The 24,723-nt window shown below is 47.2% G+C and overlaps 1 protein-coding gene across 1 annotated transcript in view; it reads right to left on the reverse strand.

Moving 5' to 3' along the window:
* The window catches only part of LOC135527407 (agrin-like), a 567,339-nt gene that overhangs the window by 325,993 nt on the left and 216,623 nt on the right, over positions 1–24,723 (reverse strand). Inside the window, 1 exon segment of the mRNA XM_064955939.1 lies at positions 2,793–2,831. Within this exon segment, the coding sequence (XP_064812011.1) occupies positions 2,793–2,831 (39 nt within the window).

The raw sequence follows: 24,723 nt of genomic DNA on the forward strand, positions 1-24,723 counted from the left end.
TCAGCCCAGAACTACACGGCAGGACCTGGTCAATGACCTGAAGAGACCTGGGACCAAAGTCTCAAAGAAATCCATTAGTAACACACTACGCCGTCATGGATTAAAATCCTACAGCACACGCAAGGTCCCCCTGCTCAAGCCAGCGCATGTCCAGGCACGTCTGAAGTTTGCCAATGACCATCTGGATGATCCAGAGGAGGAATGGAAAAAGGTCATGTGTTCTGATGAGACAAAAATAGAGCTTTTTGGTCTAAACTCCACCTGCCGTATTTGGAGGAAGAAGGATGAGTACAACCCCAAGAACACCATCCCAACCGTGAAGCATGGAGGTGGAAACATCATTCTTTGGGGATGCTTTTCTGCAAAGGGGACAGGACGACTGCACCGTATTGAGGGGAGGATGGATGGGGCCATGTATCGCGAGACCTTGGCCAACAACCTCATTCCCTCAGTAAGAGCATTGAAGAAACACACAGCCAGGGCAACAAAGGAGTAGCTCCTTAACAAGCATCTCAAGGTCCTGGAGTGGCCTAGCCAGTCTCCAGACCTGAACCCAAGAGAAAATCTTTGGAGGGAGCTGAAAGTCCATATTGCCCAGCGACAGCCCCAAAACCTGAAGGATCTGGAGAAGGTTCTGTATGGAGGAGTGGGCCAAAATCCCTGCTGCAGTGTGTGCAAACCTGGTCAAGAACTACAGGAAATGTATGATCTCTGTAATTGCAAACAAAGGTTTCTGTACCAAATATTAAGTTCTGCTTTTCTGATGTATCAAATACTTATGTCATGCCATATAATGCAAATTAATTACTGAGAAATCTAACAATGTGATTTTCTGGATTTTTGTTTTAGATTCCGTCTCTCACAGTTGAAGTGTACCTATGATAAAAATTACAGACCTCTACATGCTTTGTAAGTAGGGAAAACCAACAAAATCGGCAGTGTATCAAATACTTGTTCTCCCAACTGTACAAGCCTTGGATCTGAGGACAAGTTCAGGGGAATGTCCCCCTTCTGTAGAACAGATTTGACTAATGGTGGAGCTACATTCAAGCCTTAGATCTGGAGCATCTACCACCATGTCCCCACAGGACAACATTAAGCAAGTATTGTGAGAGTGGCTAGTGTATTAGGGCCATCTCTAATTGGCCCACTATTCTCACCAGAAACTAAATGACCCGCAGACACTGTGTCCCTCAGAGCCAACTGAAGACCACAGACGGCTACTGCTGCTCCTTTATGTTTCCATTAAAACAATCCTTTGCCGCTGACTGAGAGCCTACACAACTATTGGAAATGTAATTAAGGCTGGCAGCAGAGCCTTTTAAACGCTTGACTAGTGCAGAAACAAACTGCGCCCTTCAGACAAGCCAAAACTTCCATATGAGTGCGGCGGCGATCGATAAGAGCCACCGGTTTCTGAGGGAAAATGCAGAGGGAGGGGGAAAGATGCATTGCCTCACTTGACTACCCTCAGTTTCTCACCCGCACATACTTAACGTGGCTCGGTGACACAAAAGCTCTTCTCCTAGAAAGCGAAATCACTTGTCGAAGCAATCTCATGTGTCATTAAAAAGTAAACAAATATCTGCGGCGGTTCATGATGCTGCGTGACTGGACCTTGGAGCATCTCGCTTTTGATCGAGGGAAAACCGGAGACATCTCTCTCCTCTCAACAGGTATTAAGGTGAGGCGAAGTTGAGAAACGCTTCAATCAAGCTCAATTACTCAGCAGCCGTATACCGCGGACACTATTTCACATCGACAAAAGTAATTGTCATGGCTCAGCGAGACAATCATATCTGTTGTCTAAAGTCGCTATAAAGTGATACATTTTAACACAACAGCTCCCTTTCTCACAAACAGCTTTTGCCAATGGCCAACGTCTGAAGCTAGGGATTGAGCAATTATTGGACAGATTTGTCTAGCCCCCAGCAGTGCTTTTATTCATAGCTTCTGTAGATAGAGGCTTGGGTCATGAGCCTACCTTTGGCTTTGTAGACCCTACACTGTGTGTAAAGCTACACATCTCAGCACTACCAGGAGTCCACTGGTCTGTACCAAACAGTGTTTCACGAGCTTGTAGCATTTACATCAGTTATCCAGAGCAACTAACAAGAGCAATTATGGTTAAGTGCTTTGCTCAATGGCACAGGAAGATTTATCAACTAGTCGGCTCGGGGACTTGAACCAGCGACCATTCGGTTACTGGCCTAATGCCATTAACTGCTAGGCTAACTGCCACCCTAAATATTCATGACGGAGCTGGAAACCAGCTGTTTCCCTCCAATTAAAGAGTGTGGAGATCCGCCATTTGCCAATAAATGGATGGCTCTCGTAGCACGCCCAGCAAACAACTGAAACAATAGCCCTGCATAGAGATTCCCATCTGTGGAATTAGGCCGGAAAGCGAGGCGTATATCAGGACTGGGAGTAGTGGAACAATTGGAACCTCCGTGTGTCCCTGGCCTACGTCTGGCAACAGCTAACGGGAGGAGAGGAGTGAGGTTCTGAATGGGGAAGAAGGACAAACTACTAGTATTACTGAGTCATGAGGCTGGAAACACTCTAGTCTAGCAGGTAAGAGACACATTAAGTTATCAAAGACCAGAAGTGACAACGTGTCTCCCTATGGTGGTGGTGGTCCAAACTGAAAGCATCAGCCTTCAGAGAGGTGAAGAAGCTCGCTTCAAATCCAGAGAGAAGTGAAGTCGTTATTGGTAGGGGAGCCAAAACGAAGTGATCAGCCGGTGAAGGTAGGGTAATGTTAGTGAGGGAATTCCCAGAGGACTTACCGTCAGGAGGCTGGGCTGGTGTGAAGTGAACAGGTTTGTCTGGGGGAGATAAAAGAGAGAGAGGGAGTTAGAAAGGGTTTTTAGTTAAGGGAAGACTGAAGGACTTTCCCATGGGGTGAGCCACAGTAATTGAGTTGCTCCAAAAAAGAGCATAGATGTTACTCCTCTGGCTTGGGTTTATCGAACAGGGTTTAATGGAGTATCTGAGTGATGAGAGGTCCAATAGAGCTCACCAGAATGAACAATAATAATTGGTATTTTATGAAGAAACATACTCAGGTTTTATTTCATGATTATCCTAGTAACCCTTTTCACGAATACATTTAAAAGAAATACCTCAAATAGGCATATGATGAATGAAATATCCATTGAAGAGGACAACCTCTTCACAGCAAAAAAGATTGGATCCCATTCCACCCCCATGTAGGGTTTTTCTTTCCAAATCGATGAGTTAGCTAATTGTCTTCTCCCTTATACATGGTCCTGCTGCAATAATGCATGTGTTATGTACTGTTATAGTGAAATAGTACCAGGGTTGGGGTCATTTCTATTTCAATTCCAGTCAATTCAGGATTTACACTGAAATTCCAATTCCAATTGTCTTCACTGAGAAACATGTTGAACTGGAATTTGGCGTACTTTCTAAACTGAAATTGAATTGTCTGTATTTATTCCATGAAATTAACTCAAAATATATTCTTTTTAATTTCTTTCCCTAAGTCTCCTTGTGCAATTGAAATGCTCCGTCTGATTGTGTGGGTGTCGATACAAGTGATTACATATTTACATACACAGCCTTGATTGACCTATAGGATAGTCGAGACTTCGCATACCCATTTAAAAGTAGAAGGATACATATGTAAATAAACAATGAATGTTCATTGGTTAGAAAATTCAGATCAGATTGTGATGTCATGATCTGGGCCAAAAACTCCATCACACCTGAACAGGTTGAAACACCAGGCATTTTTTACAAACAACTCTTTCACAATTTCAGAGTGTTATTTGGACCTTATAGTATGGAAATATCAACCAAAGAACAGGAAATTACTTAACTGAACTGCCCCTTTAATCAAGATCTAATGCAAAATTTCTATTTTAATTATACTCTAGACAGTTTTAAACGCCTTCAGCGTTAAACTGTATTTGACTGGGTGTTGATTCGTCTTGAACCTTCTGCTCAGACAACACATCTGACACAGGATTCTGGTACTCAGAAATAGCCTGGAATGTCTAATGCACATGACACTGAATAAAGCAGTGCTGAAAATGCATACGCCAGGAACTGTGGTGGAACACCTATGTGGGTGTCAGGAAACAAATTGGGACTCCAGTGATACTGGGGTGTTCCTATTTTAATCCCGTTGCACAGAGCCAATTAACACTCATTGATATAAAGCTTTGAATACTTTACTGAAAACTGTAATTCAGGTAAAACACAAACCAATTAAGTGTAACTTCGAAGACAGACAGTCCCCATTATACAACTTACAGACAATATGTCACCTGCAAATACACTCACTCTCCAAAATGTCACTCTAGTGTCGCTTAATGGTAATGTTGCTGCTCATCTACCAGCCACCAGGCAAAGCACAGTAAGAAGCTAATTCACCATCAGACCATTTTCAATTTAGGCCGATAACCACTCTAAGTGGGGACATTGTCCATGCCAAGAGCTTTCTCTCTCGTCCAAAGACATTTCATCTGGCAACTTTATCCCACAGTTCAAAGTAAATGCCAAAGGCTTTGGGGGAGAGAAAGGACTCAAGAGGTAGGCTGCTTGGGCTGTGCGTTGAAGAAAAGCTGACTTTTAGCAGCTGAGAGATCCCCCCCCACACACACTTCATTCAGCCTCAGCCTTTCAGATACGCCAGCAGAAGTCAAGTGGACCAGTCTTTCATATCTTGAGGTAGAGACTTCAGACACTCTATGGTGTTGTACAGTCTATGTCAAATAAGCGACATCCCACTGACCCATTACTTTACCAAAAGCCATGCTTGCATACTCATTCAGCATTCCCCCAAGTATACTTATACATCTGGCAAGCAAATGCACTCACGTAAAGCCTTCACACTATTGACCAAGACACACAGACACATGCTGGCTACAGAGAGACCAAGGGAGTACGTTGTAGCATGGTGTGTGTGTGTGTGTGTGTGTGTGTGTGTGTGTGTGTGTGTGTGTGTGTGTGTGTGTGTGTGTGTGTGTGTGTGTGTGTGTGTGTGTGTGTACTAGTAGTATTGGTGGACGTACAGTTGTTGAGGAAGAGCAGCACGGCGAGGCCCAGCGTGGAGGTGGCCAGCAGGATGAGACATATGTTACAGGGGATCATAAAGTAGCGCACCACCAGGGACACCTTGTGTTGGTACATCCGGTCCCGCTCCGGGGGCGGCGTGGGGTAATGGCAGCTGGTCATACTCCACTTCCAGAGTCCGTCCCCAACGGGGAGGTGTGGGTATCGGGGTGGGAGATGAAGAACCACGGAATAAAGATGACACGCAAAATGAGGCAAGAGGAGGAGAGAATGATAGGCTGGGTAATGGCTGGTAGACTCAGCTCTGATTCAAGCTGTGTTCCACCGTGGGGAGGGAGTTGCAGTTGCTTTCAGAAAGACACGGCAAGAAGCTTTTAGAGGTTTCCAGGCAATTAATTTTGGAAACTAATAACATCCATTTGTGGGAAGAGGACAGACGGGTCTGGGCCTCTGCTCCTACAGCCCCCCACCTGCCCACACTACCTCCATTTTAATCCAAGCACTGGAAGGGGACCACGACAGATTGTATGTGTGGGGAGTGAGTACACATACAGTATGAAAGTGTATGTGTGAACCAACCACACGTATGTGCACCTGAAAGTTAACGTGATTAAAGTCAAGTAATTCCACAGTAAGGAGCCTCCTTGATCTCTTCACCGCCTTGGTCAACAATTCCACTTCCCACTGGTCTCCCGGCAGCCCTCAAGGCAAAATGAACCAGGCACCACTGCGCTGCTACAGCATTCGTCAAGAGTAGCCCCTGGTGACTTGGCGGGGAGCATCTTCCTTCAGCCTCCTGTGGCTGATAAACTGGGATCCTTGGGGCTAGAGCTCCGGCAGCTCTGAAGCTGTAAAGACCTTCATTAGCAGCCTCCTTTTCTTTTCCTTACAAAACGCTACAAGTAAAACAAGAACAACTGCTTCTTTGTATTCTTTGTGCCCGCAAGCTTATTGTTCCGTATAGCTCCAGTCAGCACCAAAATAAAGCCAGCAGTAACACGACTGTCTCCTCCGAGCACAGAGCTGCCCCTGTTGTCGCGCTAGCGTAATTAGCGGGTGGCTAGCAAGCAGCTGGCCACCACTCGCTAAACCATATGCTCTCAGGAGTGTGAAGGGGGATATTTTTTTCCACTACCCCCTTTCCTTGTTTCAAAACAATATGGCTCCCTTGCCATTCGCATTTGGGGGCCACCCCTGGGGTCCGGAGAAAGCAGGTCAGAAAAAAATGTAGAGAGTGGCGGGAAGTTGGGAGGGAAACTATTTACGTGCCCCTTCTCTGTCCCTTAGCGCAAGTCGCCTTCTCCTTAGCGCTGTTCCACCAGAGACCGGCTATACAGAAGTGACAGCTGACACTAACTGGAGAAAAATAAACACAAAGAAACAGAGAGATAAAAAGAGAGAAAAAGACTGTTAAGACATTAACAGAATCACTGAAAACTATGTTTCTCTATCTTTCCTTATGTCCATCCATTCCTCCTGTCTGTTCCTCTTCCAGAAGCTACTCCCGGTTCCTAACGCTCACCTTCAAGTTGTTCCTCCGAGGGACAAGGCCATTAACTGGCAGCCAAAACAACAACTTGGAGCTCCGCGTATTCATAGAGTAGTCACAGCGCACACAGTCCCCAGGCAGCAGGTAGTCCACTGTGTCAATACACTTCGCTGCTCGGCCAGCCAAGCCCCAGCCAACGAGCGAGAGAGAGAGAAGCCAGCCAGCGAGCTGCAGATAGAGACAACCAGAGCAGAGCAGGAGAGCGATAGAGTGAGAGATGAAAGAGAAGGCGAGCGGTGGCGCCTGACACTTGGTCCACCTCTTGCATTTTACAACAGCGGCTGAGTGTGTCGTCTCTTGATCACCGTCACTATTCGGAGCAGTGCTTCTCCCTGCCTGCCTCAGCTCTGACGAAAAGACAGCGTGGCGAGGAGAGGGGGAGTGAAAGAGAGGGTCTGTCTCTAACAACGAGGGGAGGGAGAAGGGGAAAGATGAGGGAAAATAAAAGCTTCAGGGAATACTTGAGTCCTGTTGGGGTGGAGGGCAGCAAAAGTGAAAGAAATAATACAACTAGAGGGATTGGTGTCAAAGATGTGAACACCATTGTTGAATCCGAATGAGAAAGAAACTCCCATTCAAGTCTGACACACAAAAAAAATAACATTTAATGACGTGAATTAATAAACCAAGGGGGAATCAAATGCTAATATGCTGGCAATGTGCCTTTGTAGAACCCCGCCTATACACTTCACATGAATAAGCCCGTATTCAATTGAAAACATATTCAAACTGTTGATTTTTGTTTGCCTCGCTCATGACATCGTGCCACGTGTTTGTTCCCCTTTCCCCCATGATAAATAACAGACAACAGAATATTCCGCAGGTCTGGCGACTGATCTGAGGAGGACAAATTTGCACTTAAATCCATAGCCTGTAATTTGATGTGCTTTTTTAAAGAACTATTTACATTTCTGTTCAGACACTTATGAGGTCAAAATTGTGGGGCGGTCCCGCCTTGTTTTGAAACACCCCCATACGTCAATATCTACTTACACCAACACAATAGCAAGTGATCATCCGAGAAACGCAGATGCAAGGCGGCGTATATCAAATATTTATGTTCTTTCACTCACTCTCTTTCACCCGATCAATACCTCACACACACACATAGACATGAATGAATGCGCACACACACGCAGACATGCGTAGACAAACACACACTGATGCATAAAGTAGCTACAGTAATACAGAAAAGGCATGAGCAAACCAACTCATTGTGCCACACCTACAAACAAACACGAACCAGACACATTTCTCTCTCTCAAACACACACACACACTGTGCATTTATTTCAGTCTCTCTCTGACATACACTCACACACACACAGACGTGGTGGGGATCTGCTCTGGTCCTGCAGTCTGGAGGTAACCTCTGAGAGAACACAGGGTCACCCAGGTCCCTGTCAGCTCTGCCCTCGCGAGCAACATGACACCGTAGTCAAGTAGGTTACTTCAGCCCAGAGGTCTGCTTGAGCCCTCTTCCATTGCACATCAAGGCTGAGTGATGGACTGGGAAAAAGAAAAACAACCTCTCTATGTCTCTCTTTCTCCCTCTCCCCCTCTCTCTTAGACGTGGTACGGAAAGGGGCAATCAAATGATCTTCCTGCAGTGATCTACAGTACCTAAACCATGTGGAATCCATTCGGTAGAGGGCGCCACTAAGCCGTTGCTCTTCTGATCCACTCACTGTCGAGCCAACACAACCCAAATAAAATCCTCAGTTCACATCAAAGCTCATCTCTGATCAATTTTTAATGCTGATATTGCAAAAGGTTAACATCGCTGTCAGAGAGCTTTGAAATGACTCCATTAAGGAGCCAAAGGAGTTTGACTGACCCCATATTTAACATGCTGATGGGCCAATCAAGAGGAGGTACAGTGACTTCACAAAGTATTGACACCCTTTGACATTTTTTCACATTTTGTTGTGTTACAGCCCAAATCTAAATGGATTAAATGTAGATGTTTTGTCACTGGCCTACACACAATACCACATAATGCCAAAGTGGAATTATGTTTTCAAAATGTCTACTAATTCATTTAAAATGAAAAGCTGAATGTCTTGAGGCAATAAGTATTCAATCCCTTTGTTATGGCAAGCTTAAATAAGTTCAGGAGTAAAATTGTGCTTAACAAGTCACATAAGTTGCATGGACTCACTATAATTCAAAAAATGTATGAAAAAGACCAGATAGGTTTTCCAATGCCTTGCAAAGAAGCTTACCTTTTGGTAGATGGGTAAATAAAAAAAAACAGACACTGAAAATCCCTTTGAGCATGGTGAGATATTAATGATTAATTACACTTTGGATGGTGTATCAATATACCCACTCACTACAATGATAAAGGCGTCCTTTCTAACTCTGTTGCCGGAGAGGAAGGAAACCGCTCAGGGATTTCAACATGAGGCCAATGGTGACTTTAAAACAGTTACAGAGTTTAATGGCTGTGTTAGGAAAAACTTAGGATGGATCAACAACATTGTAGTTACTCCGCAATACTGTACAGGAAGCCTGTACAGATAAAAAATATTCCAAAACATGCCTTCTGTTTGCAATAAGGCACTAAAGTAAAACTGCCCAACAATGGCAAAGAAATTAACTATGTGCTGAATACAAAGCATTATGTTTGGGACAAATGCAACAACACATCACTCAGTACCACACTTCATATTATCAAGCATGGTGGTGGCTGCATCATGTTATGGGCATGCTTGTCATCGGCAAGGACTAGGGATTTTATGATAAATATAATCTAAATAGAGCTAAGGACAGGCAAAATCCTAGTGGAGACCTGGTTCAGTCTGCTTTCTGACAGACACTGGGACACAAGTTCACTTTTCAGCAGGACAATAACCTAAAACAAGGTTGCTTACCAAGATGACGTTGAATGTTCCTGAGTGGTCTAGTTACAGTTTTGACTTAAATCAATCAAATACCAACTTGACAAAGCTTGAATAATTTTTGAATTAATAATTTGCAAATATTGCACAATCCAGGTGTGCAAAGCTCTTAGAGACTCGCTGTCAAAAAATGTTCTATAATGTATTGTCTCAGGCGTGTGAATACTTATGTAAATGAGATATTTCTAAAAACATGTTTTCACTAAGTCATTGTGGGGCATTGTGTTTAGAATATATATTGTGTAAAAAAAAATATTTAATCAATTCTGAATTCAGGCTTTAACATCAAAATGTGAAATAAGTCAAGGGGTATGAATACTTTCTGAAGGCACTGTACATGCAGCTTGTGTTATGTCTCTGTATTCTCGGAGAGCAAGATGCACCGTTTGGGTGATTGGTGACGAAAAGATTCAGATCAGAGTACATGTGAGAGCAGTGGAGCGCACGTCCTGGTCTTCCAGACGACCAACGTCTCGAAGCGAATTGATTAAAGGCCATTTGAAACACCTGCATGCCGACCCGAGTTACAACTTGGGTTACGGTATAAAGGGTTGTTTGTATTCAATGTTTGTGTGTGCAGTTGTGACATGAAGACAGTGTCTGATGTGACATGAATTATAGATGAGAAATTAGCTTTGTCCATAATCCAAAAGGAGGCAGGGAAGAGCTAAATTGAGATGCAGAACAGAACCGACCGATTGTTGAGTTTGGGGATAGTAATCTAAAGTGAAATCTGGGATGTACCAATGTTCCAAAGCAGGGTGGTCTTTTCTTTACAACATGACTCACGCCTTGACACACACAGGACAGTGCGATTGTAACGTGTTCACCCCTCCAGTTGCAATCAATGAGCATGCCGGTGACGCCCAGGGCTGATCTCAGCCCACTCGTTGCAGAAGAAACTGGAGCTGTTTCGGGTCAAGCTCTGCTGCTTTAACAGCCATTCTTGACTAATTGAGCAGCTGTCTACAGCTGACCCTGGTCATTATTGGTGCAGCTGTATTGTTGGCTGGATTGTTGCTATGGGATGTTATTCTGCTGTCTGTAGCTGATCCTAGTTTAGTTACTACTCCTCACCACCAGCACGGCCATCCAGTCATAATCTCCCTCCCCTTCTCCTCTTCCACCCATCTCCACATTTCTTTTAACGGACCCCTCCAAGATGGCATTTCTTGGCACCTATGGTCGTAACCTAAGGGTTCATCTTGGTCCTCCCACACCACTCCCATTGTGGCAGTACCCTGAAGGCTTAGCAGGGCCTATGTCTTGCCCCCTAGGCATCCCTGCCACCACTGCTACACTACTTTGTTAATGGAGAAGAGCTAACTAGCTGCAGCCACTCATTCAGTAGCCCTGTGCTTTCTCAACGCCCCCCCCCCCCATTAGTGCTAACAATAATGATCTGAGCGTTTAATACCCTCTTTGCTCCACTGCCTCGCCCTGTTTATTCATTTTTTTTAATATCCCAGGCACTTTTCTCTTAATGGCCCTTGAAGAAATTATTCCAATGGGTTTGCACAGAGAGAGAGAGAAAAAAGGGAGGAGGGTAATGTAGGAAAGAACTGCGGGAGCTTTGTAGCTAGTGCCGAGCTAGTTCGGGCCTCATGCTCTTTCATGTGGCGGGCATGTGGAGCGTGAATGTAAATGTGGCACTGGAGGATGGGGTGGTGTGTGTCAGGGTACAGACGGTGTCAGTGATCCACGGAGAGAGCAGTTGTTGTTGGCTTTGACAGCCCTGACATTGCAGAGGTACAGTGATGGAGCTGGGGGTTGATTCAGGTGTCAGTCTCTGGCCCCGGCAGCGATCTGCCAACTAGGAAGCAGTAGGGCGAAGTTACACAGTCTATGCCAGAGGTGCACTTCACAATTCAGGCTCCTCCAGTTCCCTAGGCCGGCTAGCTATTGTTAGTTTGCTTGTTCCTTCATCAATGATTGCCACTGATTGGCTGGTGACTGAATGCACCTGGTTTCCCAGCTAAAAGGCAATAGAAAACCAGCAGGATCTTTGCACCCCTGTTCTATGCCATGGATACTACTGCAGATGTTGTGTCACGGTAACAGACAGTGTGAGACACTGAATGGCCACAGTAGTTTACCTGAAAGCTTTTTCCCCTGACAATGACTTGAGGTCAGAGTAGCCTACTATGGGATGGATACCAAGCAGTCAGGGGTAGGGGTTGTGAACTGCAAAGGGATGAAGAGTGGCGTCGAGGGCTGCTGTAACGGCGTTCTTCGTTTGTCGCAAGAAAGTCGGACCGAAATGCAGCGTGTTGGTTACTCATGTCTTTAATGAAACAAATGACGATACATGAAATAACTATTAAATACAAAAACAACAAACGGAACGTGAAAAACCTATACAGCCTGTCTGGTGAACACTAACACAGAGACAGGAACAATCACCCACGAAATACAAAGTGAAACCCAGGCTACCTAAATACGGTTCCCAATCAGAGACAACGAGAATCACCTGACTCTGATTGAGAACCGCCTCAGGCAGCCAAGCCTATACAACACCCCTACTCAGCCGCAATCCCAAATACTACAAACCCCAATACGAAAATACAGTATATAAACCCATGTCACACACTGGCCTGACCAAATATATAACGAAAACACAAAATACAATGACCAAGGCGTGACAGCTGCTGGTAAGATTGTGAACATCCTATCTCCAAAGCAAACAGTGCAAATGGCGTGAGGGATATCTACCAACTCCACACACAGGAGGAACCTACCGACCAAAGCATGAGAAATGGATTTCTGTGAGTGCACTCAGAACTAAATAAAAATGTGTCAGAACCTATTTATCATACCATACAGGAGCCAGTCAACGAAACAAAACGAAAAGAGTAAACTACAGAAGCTTGACGTAAAAAATTGTGGCCAAACTGAGTGGCCAAATTGAGCAATCGGGGGAAAAGGGCCTATGTCAGGGAGGTGACCAAGAACCCAATGGTCACTCTGACAGAGCTGCAGAGTTCCTCTGTGGAGATGGGAGAACCTTCAAGAAGGACAGCCATCTCTGCAGCACTCCAACAATCAGGCCTTTATGGTAGAGTGGCCAGACAGAAGCTACTCCTCTGTAAAAGGTAAAAGGCACATGATTTGGCATCCCACTTGGAGTTTGCCAAAAGGCATCTAAAGGACTCTCAGGCCATGAGAAACAAGATTCTCTGGTCTGATGAAACCAAGATTGAACTCTTTGGCCTGAATGTCAAGCGTCACATCTGGAGGAAACCTGGCACTATCCCTACAGTGAAGCGTGGTGGTGGCAGCATCATGCTGTGGAGATGTTTTTCAGCGGCATTGACTCGGAGACTAGTCAGGATCGAGGGAAAGATGAATGGAACAATGTACAGAGTGATCCTTGATGAAAACCTGCTCCAGAGCACTCAGGACCTCAGACTGGGTGAAGGTTCACCTTCCAACAGGACAACAACCCTAAGCACTCAGCCAAGACAACGCAGGGGAGGCTTCGGGACAAGTCTCTGAATGTCCTTGCGTGGCCCAACCAGAGCCCGTCCTTGAACCCGATCGAACATCTCTGGAGAGTCCTGAAAATAGCTGTGCAGCAATGCTCCCCATGCAATCTGACAGCGCTTGAGAGGATCTGCAGAGAAGAATGGGAGAAACTGCTCAAGTACAGGTGTGCCAAGCTTGTAGCATCATACCCAAGAAGACTCTAGGCTGTAATCACTACCGAAGGTGCTTCAACAATGTAGTGAGTAAAGGGTCTGAATTCTTTCTGAATACACTTTAACAACAGTATGGCATGTCTACATGCACGCACACTTCTCCACGTACACTTCTCCACGCACACTTCTCCACATACACTTCTCCACATACACTTCTCCACGTACACTTCTCCACGTACACTTCTCCACGTACACTTCTCCACGCACACTTCTCCATGTACACTTCTTCACATACATGCATACACACGAGCCCCTTTTTACTTATCAAAGCTGACAGTGACAAGCTTTCATATGCTGGGACCTTTTCATTTGCATTTACAGTAATGAACTGGCTCTCTAACTCATACCCTTTCTCTCTATCCTCTACTCCCTGCTCATTCTCCATCAAGTCAGATCCTCTTAGATATCTGGGGGAATCTTAATTGGCACGTAATCCCCTTAGTTGAGAAGCCGTCCAAGAAGAAATGTCTATAAATTATTTATATTCCTAATCAGACGCCTCACATTCAACTTCTCTTGCAGACAGCTTCGTGTTTTCGTAAATAATTGCATTCCTTTTAATAGGATACTGGGAAATGAGGCCAGGGTTGGCAGAAAAATATTTTTTTTAAACGAAGAAGATGAAGAGTTATAGTGATGAAATGAAATGTGTTCCTTGCATACAGTGTAAAGATGGATATATGGCATCATTGTAAAGAAACGTGTTTGTTACAAAAGTCAGAGTAGATCATCTCCCATGTGCTGTGTTACAGCAGCAGCATGTCCAGGGGAGATGTCTGTTGTTGAATTGAATTTATTTTGGGCAGCAGATATATACAACAAAATGCACAATGTGGACCCAGATGATATCACTTGAAAGTATTCATTAAAACGCTTATTTCCAAAGTGGTCCTCGATGGTAAAACGAACTAACACGTAATGATTAAAAGACGAAATTACAAATAACCATAAATACATTACTTTATATAGACATCCTAAAAAGTGGCACTATTCACTGCACTTCTCCCTAACCTTAAAAATCAACCATATTCATTTCACATTAAAACAATCTATTCATTCATACCGATCCTTCAAATAAATACACCTGACCAGCAGTAGGGGCCACAAGGGACAATGGAGACGTGTCTCTTACTTAGACAACCTTGTCCAAATGAAAAACTTTTAAAGCAATTTTTCTTTTTATTTGCGTGATCTCCAAGGGAAGGCTATTTCATAGACAAATGCCTGTATAGAGAAACGTGCTCCTCCCAATACTGTTTATTCTTGGGATTTTACAAGACATAACACTAGATCTGGTATTGTGACTGTGTTGGTTTTAGACCATATCAATGTGATTTGTCATATTACCTGGGGCACGATCATTTAAGATGTCAAACATATGATTAGGTATAAGTTGGTCCACTCTGGACTCCAAAGGCAACAAGCCCACTTCCAGGAATTCCTGTACCCCTATATGGGTCCTAGGGGGGACATTAAGCATATACCTGATTACATTATTTTGCATGACCTGTATTCTCTTTTTCAGCTTTTTTGATAGCCCATTATACAAAGCAGAGCAGGCATAATCAAAACGACAACGAATCAAGGTTGAGACAAGCAGTTTCTTAACTTTAAAGTTAAAATATCGTTTTACGATATAAACACTTCAATTTGTTCGCCATTTTAGAAAGAACTTTAGCACCAATCAGGTCTCCAGAAAGGGATTGATCTCGGGACACACCAAGATAAGATGCACTTGTAATAGATTCAATCTCCTTGCCTGCACAGTTTACTGTTAACTTGTCAGTCTTAAGCAATCTACATTTTGTTCCAAACAAAATCGACTCAGTTTTTCCCAAATGTAGTGACAATTTATCAGACAACCAATCTCTAACAAAATGCAATTCCTTACTGAGGGTCTCCTCTATGTGAACTGTATCCTTCCCTGATACCAGTATGGCTGAATTATCAGCATAAAGCAGGAGTTTACACTTTACTGTATCTGGCATATCATTAACGTATATTAGAAATAAGAGAGGCCCTAAAATGGATCCCTGTGGTACTCCAGAGGATATTTCTTTGGCCTCTGACAGAACATCACCAACATTACATACTTGTGTTCTGTTGGTCAGATAAGACCTAAACCAATTCACTGCTACTGTCACATTCGCCAAAATGAGTAGACCAAGGCGCAGTGTGAGCAGAGTTCCACATATTTTAATAAACTGAAACTCACCAAAACAAAACAATAAAGCTCGAACGAAACGTGCCACTACTGGTGTGCACTCGGGCAACTAAAATGTTGACAAGATCCCACAATTAACAAATGAGGAATTGGCTACCTAAGTATGATCCCCAATCAGAGACAACGATAAACAGCTGCCTCTGATTGGGACCCTGGGGCTGCAGGCTAGCCTAGTGGTTAGAGTGTTGGACTAGTAACCGGAAGGTTGCAAGTTCAAACCCCGAGCTGACAAGGTACAAATCTGTCGTTCTGCCGTCATTGAAAATATGTTCTTAACTGACTTGCCTAGTTAAATAAAGGTAATATATATCAGGCCACCATAGAAATACAAAAGCATAGATGACTCACCCAAGTCACTATCACGCCCCAACCAACACAGAGAATAAACAGCTTACTATGGTCATGGTGTGACAGCTACATCATTTAGGCCCATGCATTTCAGTTTCATCAGGATAATATCATTGCTCCACAGTGTCAAAAGCTTTCTGCAGGTCTAACATGACCATACCTGTATACTTCCCCTTCTCACTTTCCTGCTTGATATGGTCGAAAAGGTGGAGAAGGCATGTATCAGTGGACGGAGCTGTTCTAAAGTCAGAATGTAGTTCAGAAAGTTTTAGCTCAAGAAGGTATCCCTCAAGTTGATTAAAAACTAATCTCTCAACAACGTTGGATAAGGTGCTGAGGATCGACACAGGCCTGTATTTTCCTTCATTTGTTTTACTGCTCTTCTTGTGGAGCGGAACCACCCAGTCATTGTGATACCTTTGCTATGGTCAAAGTTGTAAATGAAAGACTGGCCATGGTTTCCAGGGAAGATGGGTAACTTCTTAACCAGAGATGAGAATAGTGGGAAAAAATGTTGTAGTGCCGGGTGGTCTTGCCAGGTAGCGATCCCTTTTCCTTATGAGGTCTTTTCCTTTTGAGTATTGTTTCATAGACCGTACCTTTGTGTATTTATTACCTGTCTCTAGTAGTAGTTTGGATGTCTACGGGTACAGTAGGTTACCATATGATCACTAAAACCAACATTTAAGACTCCTTACTGACAGACGTTATCTTGATCTGATACAATAATCAAATCCAAAGTCCACACCCGGGATGGCTCAACAATTAGTTGTTTCAGTCCAAATATCTGATTAAAGTTGTACAAGGCATTTACTAGTGTGCTTCTCTGGGGTGATAACTACACATTTGTATTAAAATCGGCAAGCAGAATACATTCTCTATTAGCAAATACATTGTGATCACAGCAATTTGATTCAAGAAAAATCCTATATATGATTCTGCTTAGGAGGCCGATAGCACACACCAACAAGTATAGGATGGCATTTAGGAAGAAGTATATCTACCCATGCAACCTCAAGACCATCCATTTTCAGATCTGATCGAGGGTTAAAATGTACATCATTCCCAGTAAAAACAAATACGCAGCCACCGTTTCGGTTTCGGGTTAATTCTATGAATTCTATAACCCGGTAGCTCAACCTCATCGTCCTCAATTGACCCATGTCTCAGTAACTACTGCAGCCCGTTTGTTAGAAGCAAGGAGTTTTCATGCCTCTAATTTTGGCAGCAGGCTCTGTTCGTTCACATGGATAAAATGAAGACCTCTCTGATTGAAACAGTCAAACATGTCATTTTCTGTGCCCACTGCTGATACATCGACTATCTCATCTAGATTGGACTCATCATCCCCGCTTGTGTCCAGCATCCCAATATTTGGCACTGCATTTAAACAGCAAACATTGCAAACAAAGCACAACTGTCACTAGCCACCACTTTTGAATTCTTCCTTACGGCCTTACCACAGTTCAGGCATAGTTGTTTAGCTTGCTTTGTGGTGTTTGGGCCAGGACAGGGGTGTACATTGCCACAGAGTAGCAGGCTGAAGGTAACAAGCAGCTTGTTGGAGTCAGTGGTGCTGCAGCGTTTCCTGTGTACATTACCAGAGGGGCTCAGCTGTTCCCATAGGAAAGGTGATATCAGGTAAAGTTGTTCATGGCCAAAGTTCACAATATGAAAGGGACGGTTTCCATCCACGTCTTTCGGTGGCACGGGAGTTTGGGATAATCGTGTTTGAATTGTAGAATAAATCAGAAACGGCAAAGCAAAACTTCTGGCAGGAGCCATAATAGTACTGAGCGAAACGATCCTGTTGTGACTGCAGTAGACTGAGCCAGGGGGTCGCGGGGTCTCATTGACACAGGTGTTCTGGAGACGGCGGGACACAGGCTACTTTCATCAGCCCAGAGACAAGCTGTTGCCGGGCGGAGGGTGAATCAGCCTGAACACAGCTCTAAGACAGGAATATCTCTTCCTAACCTTGAAACCCACTAACTGTCTGTCAAAGCAGCTTCTACAGACAACAACACACACGCAAACACACACACACACACACTCTTTCATTGAAATAGCAAAAGGTGGATAAACAAATTGCCAAAATTTTGTGGACAGGGCTGGGAAAACTTTCTGATGAGGTTGTTTGCCTCAGATGATTCAAGAATATACTTCTTAATGCTTGGAGACACCCTGCCAGGACACAGGTGCTGAGGGATTGTTATGAGGAGCACTTGATATTTGCTGTAGGCCTTGCCCCATCCAATCAAAGCCAAGACCTTTAAGGACACAGCCCATTTGCTCTCATCTCTTCTATTGAGCCATGGCAACCAAAGAGACTCACTATTTCTCTAAAGCTTGGACACAGAAAACACTTCCTACTAGAGTCAAGGGTCGGTGTTAAACCTTGATAAACTCTTCCACTTTTAAGGCACCATAACATAGCTATGTTTGATTCTTAATACTTGCCAATGCTACAGTTATTGTCATTATGTATGCATGGGGTTATTCAATACGCCAGCAGCAGACCACCCTGCATTCCACTGCTGGCTTTAACCAGCAGCATACCACCCTGCATCCCACTGCTGGCTTTAACCAGCAGCAGACCACCCTGCATCCCACTGCTGGCTTAAACGAGCAGCAGACCACCCTGCACCCCACTGCTGGCTTTAACCAGCAGCAGACCACCGCTGGCTTTAACCAGCAGCAGACCACCCTGCATCCCACTGCTGGCTTTAACCAGCAGCAGACCACCCTGCACCCCAATGCTGTCTTTAACCGGCAGCAGACCACCCTGCACCCCACTGCTGGCTTTAACCAGCCGTAGACCACCCTTCAACCCACTGCTTGCTTTAACCAGCAGCAGACCACCCTGCATCCCAATGCTGGCTTTAACCAGCAGCATACCACCCTGCACCCCACTGCTGGCTTTAACCAGTAGCAGACCACCCTGCATCCCACTGCTGGCTTTAACCTCCCTGCATCCCACTGATGGCTTTAACCAGCAGCAGACCACCGCTGGCTTTAACCAGCAGCAGACCACCCTGCATCGCACTGCTGGCTTTATCCAGCAGCAGACCACCCTGCACCCCAATGCTGTCTTTAACCGGCAGCAGACCACCCTTCACCCCACTGCTGGCTTTAACCAGCCGTAGACCACCCTTCAACCCACTGCTTGCTTTAACCAGCAGCAGACCACCCTGCACCCCAATGATGGCTTTAACCAGCAGATGACCACCCTGCACCCCACTGCTGGCTTTAACCAGTAGCAGACCACCCTGCATCCCACTGCTGGCTTTAACCTCCCTGCATCCCACTGCTGGCTTTAACCAGCAGCAGACCACCCTGCATCCCACTGCTGGCTTTAACCGGCAGCAGACCACCCTGCATCCCACTGCTGGCTTTAAACAGCAGCAGACCACACTACATCCAACTGCTGGCTTTAACCAGCAGCAGACCACCCTATATCCCACTGGTGGCTTTTACCAGCAGCAGACCACCCTGCCCTCCAATGCTGTCTTTAACCAGCAGCAGACCACCCTGCACCCCACTGCTGGCTTTAACCAGCCGCAGACCACCCTTCAACCCACTGCTGGCTTTAACCAGCAGCAGACCACCCTGCACCCCAATGCTGGCTTTAATCAGCAGCAGACCACCCTGCACCCCACTGCTGGCTTTAACCAGCAGCAGACCACCTCTGGCTTTAACCAGCAGCAGACCACCCTGCATCCCACTGCAGGCTTTCATCAGTGGCAGACCACACTGAATACCACTGCTGTCTTTAACCAGCAGCAGACCACCCTGCATCCCACAGCTGTCTTTAACCAGCAGCAGACCACCCTACATCCCTCTGCTGGCTTTTACCAGCAGCAGACCACCCTGCACCCCAATGCTGTCTTTAACCGGCAGCAGTCCACCCTGCACCCCACTGCTGGCTTTAACCTCCCTGCATCCCACTGCTGGCTTTAACCAGCAGCAGACCACCCTGCATCCCACTGCTGGCTTTAACCGGCAGCAGACCACCCTGCATCCCACTGCTGGCTTTAAACAGCAGCAGACCACACTACATCCAACTGCTGGCTTTAACCAGCAGCAGACCACCCTATATCCCACTGGTGGCTTTTACCAGCAGCAGACCACCCTGCCCTCCAATGCTGTCTTTAACCAGCAGCAGACCACCCTGCACCCCACTGCTGGCTTTAACCAGCCGCAGACCACCCTTCAACCCACTGCTGGCTTTAACCAGCAGCAGACCACCCTGCACCCCAATGCTGGCTTTAATCAGCAGCAGACCACCCTGCACCCCACTGCTGGCTTTAACCAGCAGCAGACCACCTCTGGCTTTAACCAGCAGCAGACCACCCTGCATCCCACTGCAGGCTTTCATCAGTGGCAGACCACACTGAATACCACTGCTGTCTTTAACCAGCAGCAGACCACCCTGCATCCCACAGCTGTCTTTAACCAGCAGCAGACCACCCTACATCCCTCTGCTGGCTTTTACCAGCAGCAGACCACCCTGCACCCCAATGCTGTCTTTAACCGGCAGCAGTCCACCCTGCACCCCACTGCTGGCTTTAACCAGCCGCAGAACAACTTTCAACCCACCGCTGGCTTAAACCAGCAGCAGACCACCCTGCACCACAATGCTGGCTTTAACCAGCAGGAGACCACCCTGCACCCCACTGCTGGCTTTAACCAGCAGCAGACCACCCTGCATCCCACTGCTGGCTTTAACCTCCCTGCATCCCAATGCTGGCTTTAACCAGCAGCAGACCACCCTGCATCCCACTGCTGGCTTTAACCAGCAGCAGACCACCCTGCACCCCAATGCTGGCTTTAACCAGCAGCAGACCACCCTGCACCCCAATGCTGGCTTTAACCAGCAGCAGACCACCCAGCAACCCACTGCTGGCTTTAACCAGCAGCAGACCACCACTGGCTTTAACAAGCAGCAGACCACCCTGCAACCCACTGCTGGCTTTAACCAGCAGCAGACCACCGCTGGCTTTAACAAGCAGCATACCACCATGCATCCCACTGCTGGCTTTAACCAGCAGCAGACCACCCTGCATCCCACTGCTGGCTTAAACGAGCAGCAGACCACCCTGCATCCCACTGCTGGCTTTAACCAGCAGCAGAGCACCCTACATCCCACTGCTGTCTTTAAACAGCAGCAGACCACCCTGCATCCCACTTCTGTCTTTAACCAGCAGCAGACCACCTCTGGCTTTAACCAGCAGCAGACCACCCTGCATCCCACTGCAGGCTTTCATCAGTGGCAGACCACACTGAATCCCACTGCTGTCTTTAACCAGCAGCAGATCACCCTGCATCCCACAGCTGTCTTTAACCAGCAGCAGACCACCCTACATCCCTCTGCTGGCTTTTACCAGCAGCAGACCACTCTGCACCCCAATGCTGTCTTTAACCGGCAGCAGTCCACCCTGCACCCCACTGCTGGCTTTAACCAGCCGCAGAACACCCTTCAACCCACCGCTGGCTTAAACCAGCAGCAGACCACCCTGCACCACAATGCTGGCTTTAACCAGCAGGAGACCACCCTGCACCCCACTGCTAGCTTTAACCAGCAGCAGACCACCCTGCATCCCACTGCTGGCTTTAACCTCCCTGCATCCCAATGCTGGCTTTAACCAGCAGCAGACCACCCTGCATCCCACTGCTGGCTTTAACCAGCAGCAGACCACCCTGAAACCCAATGCTGACTTTAACAAGCAGCAGACCACCCTGCACCCCAATGCTGGCATTAACCAGCAGCAGACCACCCAGCAACCCACTGCTGGCTTTAACCAGCAGCAGACCACCACTGGCTTTAACAAGCAGCAGACCACCCTGCAACCCACTGCTGGCTTTAACCAGCAGCAGACCACCGCTGGCTTTAACAAGCAGCATACCACCATGCATCCCACTGCTGGCTTTAACCAGCAGCAGAGCACCCTACATCCCACTGCTGTCTTTAAACAGCAGCAGACCACCCTGCATCCATTTACATTTACATTTAAGTCATTTAGCAGACGCTCTTATCCAGAGCGACTTACAAATTGGTGAATTCACCTTCTGACATCCAGTGGAACAGCCACTTTACAATAGTGCATCTAAATCATTAAGGGGGGTGGTGAGAAGGATTACTTATCCTATCCTAGGTATTCCTTGAAGAGGTGGGGTTTCAGGTGTCTCCGGAAGGTGGTGATTGACTCCGCTGTCCTGGCGTCGTGAGGGAGTTTGTTCCACCATTGGGGGGCCAGAGCAGCGAACAGTTTTGACTGGGCTGAGCGGGAACTGTACTTCCTCAATGGTAGGGAGGCGAGCAGGCCAGAGGTGGATGAACGCAGTGCCCTTGCTTGGGTGTAGGGCCTGATCAGAGCCTGGAGGTACTGCGGTGCCGTTCCCTCACAGCTCCGTAGGCAAGCACCATGGTCTTGTAGCGGATGCGAGCTTCAACTGGAAGCCAGTGGAGAGAGCGGAGGAGCGGGGTGACGTGAGAGAACTTGGGAAGGTTGAACACCAGACGGGCTGCGGCGTTCTGGATGAGTTGTAGGGGTTTAATGGCACAGGCAGGGAGCCCAGCCAACAGCGAGTTGCAGTAATCCAGACGGGAGATGACAAGTGCCTGGATTAGGACCTGCGCCGCTTCCTGTGTGAGGCAGGGTCGTACTCTGCGGATGTTGTAGAGCATGAACCTACAGGAACGGGCCACCGCCATGATGTTGGTTGAGAACGACAGGGTGTTGTCCAGGATCACGCCAAGGTTCTTAGCGCTCTGGGAGGAGGACACAATGGAGTTGTCAACCGTGATGGCGAGATCATGGAACGGGCAGTCCTTCCCCGGGAGGAAGAGCAGCTCCGTCTTGCCGAGGTTCAGCTTGAGGTGGTGATCCGTCATCCACACTGATATGTCTGCCAGACATGCAGAGATGCGATTCGCCACCTGGTCATCAGAAGGGGGAAAGGAGAAGATTAATTGTGTGTCGTCTGCATAGCAATGATAGGAGAGACCATGTGAGGTTATGACAGAGCCAAGTGACTTGGTGTATAGCGAGAATAGGAGAGGGCCTAGAACAGAGCCCTGGGGGACACCAGTGGTGAGAGCGCGTGGCAGGAGACAGATTCTCGCCACGCCACCTGGTAGGAGCGACCTGTCAGGTAGGACGCAATCCAAGCGTGGGCCGCGCCGGAGATGCCCAACTCGGAGAGGGTGGAGAGGAGGATCTGATGGTTCACAGTATCGAAGGCAGCCGATAGGTCTAGAAGGATGAGAGCAGAGGAGAGAGTTAGCTTTAGCAGTGCGGAGCGCCTCCGTGATACAGAGAAGAGCAGTCTCAGTTGAATGACTAGTCTTGAAACCTGACTGATTTGGATCAAGAAGGTCATTCTGAGAGAGATAGTGGGAGAGCTGGCCAAGGACGGCACGTTCAAGAGTTTTGGAGAGAAAAGAAAGAAGGGATACTGGTCTGTAGTTGTTGACATCGGAGGGATCGAGTGTAGGTTTTTTCAGAAGGGGTGCAACTCTCGCTCTCTTGAAGACGGAAGGGACGTAGCCAGCGGTCAGGGATGAGTTGATGAGCGAGGTGAGGTAAGGGAGAAGGTCCCCGGAAATGGTCTGGAGAAGAGAGGAGGGGATAGGGTCAAGCGGGCAGGTTGTTGGGCGGCCGGCCGTCACAAGAAGTGAGATTTCATCTGGAGAGAGAGGGGAGAAAGAGGTCAGAGCACAGGGTAGGGCAGTGTGAGCAGAACCAGCGGTGTCGTTTGACTTAGCAAACGAGGATCGGATGTCGTCGACCTTCTTTTCAAAATGGTTGACGAAGTCATCTGCAGAGAGGGAGGAGGGGGGAGGGGAGGAGGATTCAGGAGGGAGGAGAAGGTGGCAAAGAGCTTCCCTAGGGTTAGAGGCAGATGCTTGGAATTTAGAGTGGTAGAAAGTGGCTTTAGCAGCAGAGACAGAGGAGGAAAATGTAGAGAGGAGGGAGTGAAAGGATGCCAGGTCCGCAGGGAGGCGAGTTTTCCTCCATTTCCGCTCGGCTGCCCGGAGCTCTGTTCTGTGAGCTCGCAATGAGTCATCGAGCCACGGAGCGGGGGGGAGGACCGAGCCGGCCTGGAGGATAGGGGACATAGAGAGTCAAAGGATGCAGAAAGGGAAGAGAGGAGGGTTGAGGAGGCAGACTCAGGAGAAAGGTTGGAGAAGGTATGAGCAGAGGGAAGAGATGATAGGATGGAAGAGGAGAGAGTAGCGGGGGAGAGAGAGCGAAGGTTGGGACGGCGCGATACCATCCGAGTAGGGGCACCACTTCTGTCTTTAACCAGCAGCAGACCACACTGCATAACACTGCTGGCTTTAACCAGCAGCAGACCACCCTGCATCCCACTGCTAGATTTAACCAGCAGCAGACCACCCTGCATCCCACTGCTGGCTTTAACCAGCAGCAGACCACCCTGCACCCCAATGCTGGCTTTAACCAGCAGCAGACCACCCTGCAACCCACTGCTGGCTTTAACCAGCAGCAGACCACCGCTGGCTTTAACAAGCAGCAGACCCCCTGCATCCCACTGCTGGCTTTAACCAGCAGCAGACCACCCTGTATCCCACTGCTGGCTTTAACCAGCAGCAGACCACCCTGCATCCCACTGCTGGCTTTAAACAGCAGCATACCACCCTGCATCCCACTGCTGGCTTTAACCAGCAGCAGACCACCCTGCATCCCACTGCTTGCTTAAACGAGCAGCAGACCACCCTGCATCCCACTGCTGGCTTTAACGAGCAGCAGACCACACTGCATCCCACTGCTGTCTGTAACCAGCAGCAGACCACCCTGCATCCCACTGCTGGCTTTAAACAGCAGCAGACCACCCTGCATCCAACTGCTGGCTTTAACCAGCAGCAGACCACCCTACTTCCCACTGCTGGCTTTTACCAGCAGCTGACCACCCTGCACCCCAATGCTGTCTT

Source organism: Oncorhynchus masou, chromosome 33 (genome assembly GCF_036934945.1).
Source record: "Oncorhynchus masou masou isolate Uvic2021 chromosome 33, UVic_Omas_1.1, whole genome shotgun sequence".
Lineage (NCBI taxonomy): Eukaryota > Metazoa > Chordata > Actinopteri > Salmoniformes > Salmonidae > Oncorhynchus > Oncorhynchus masou.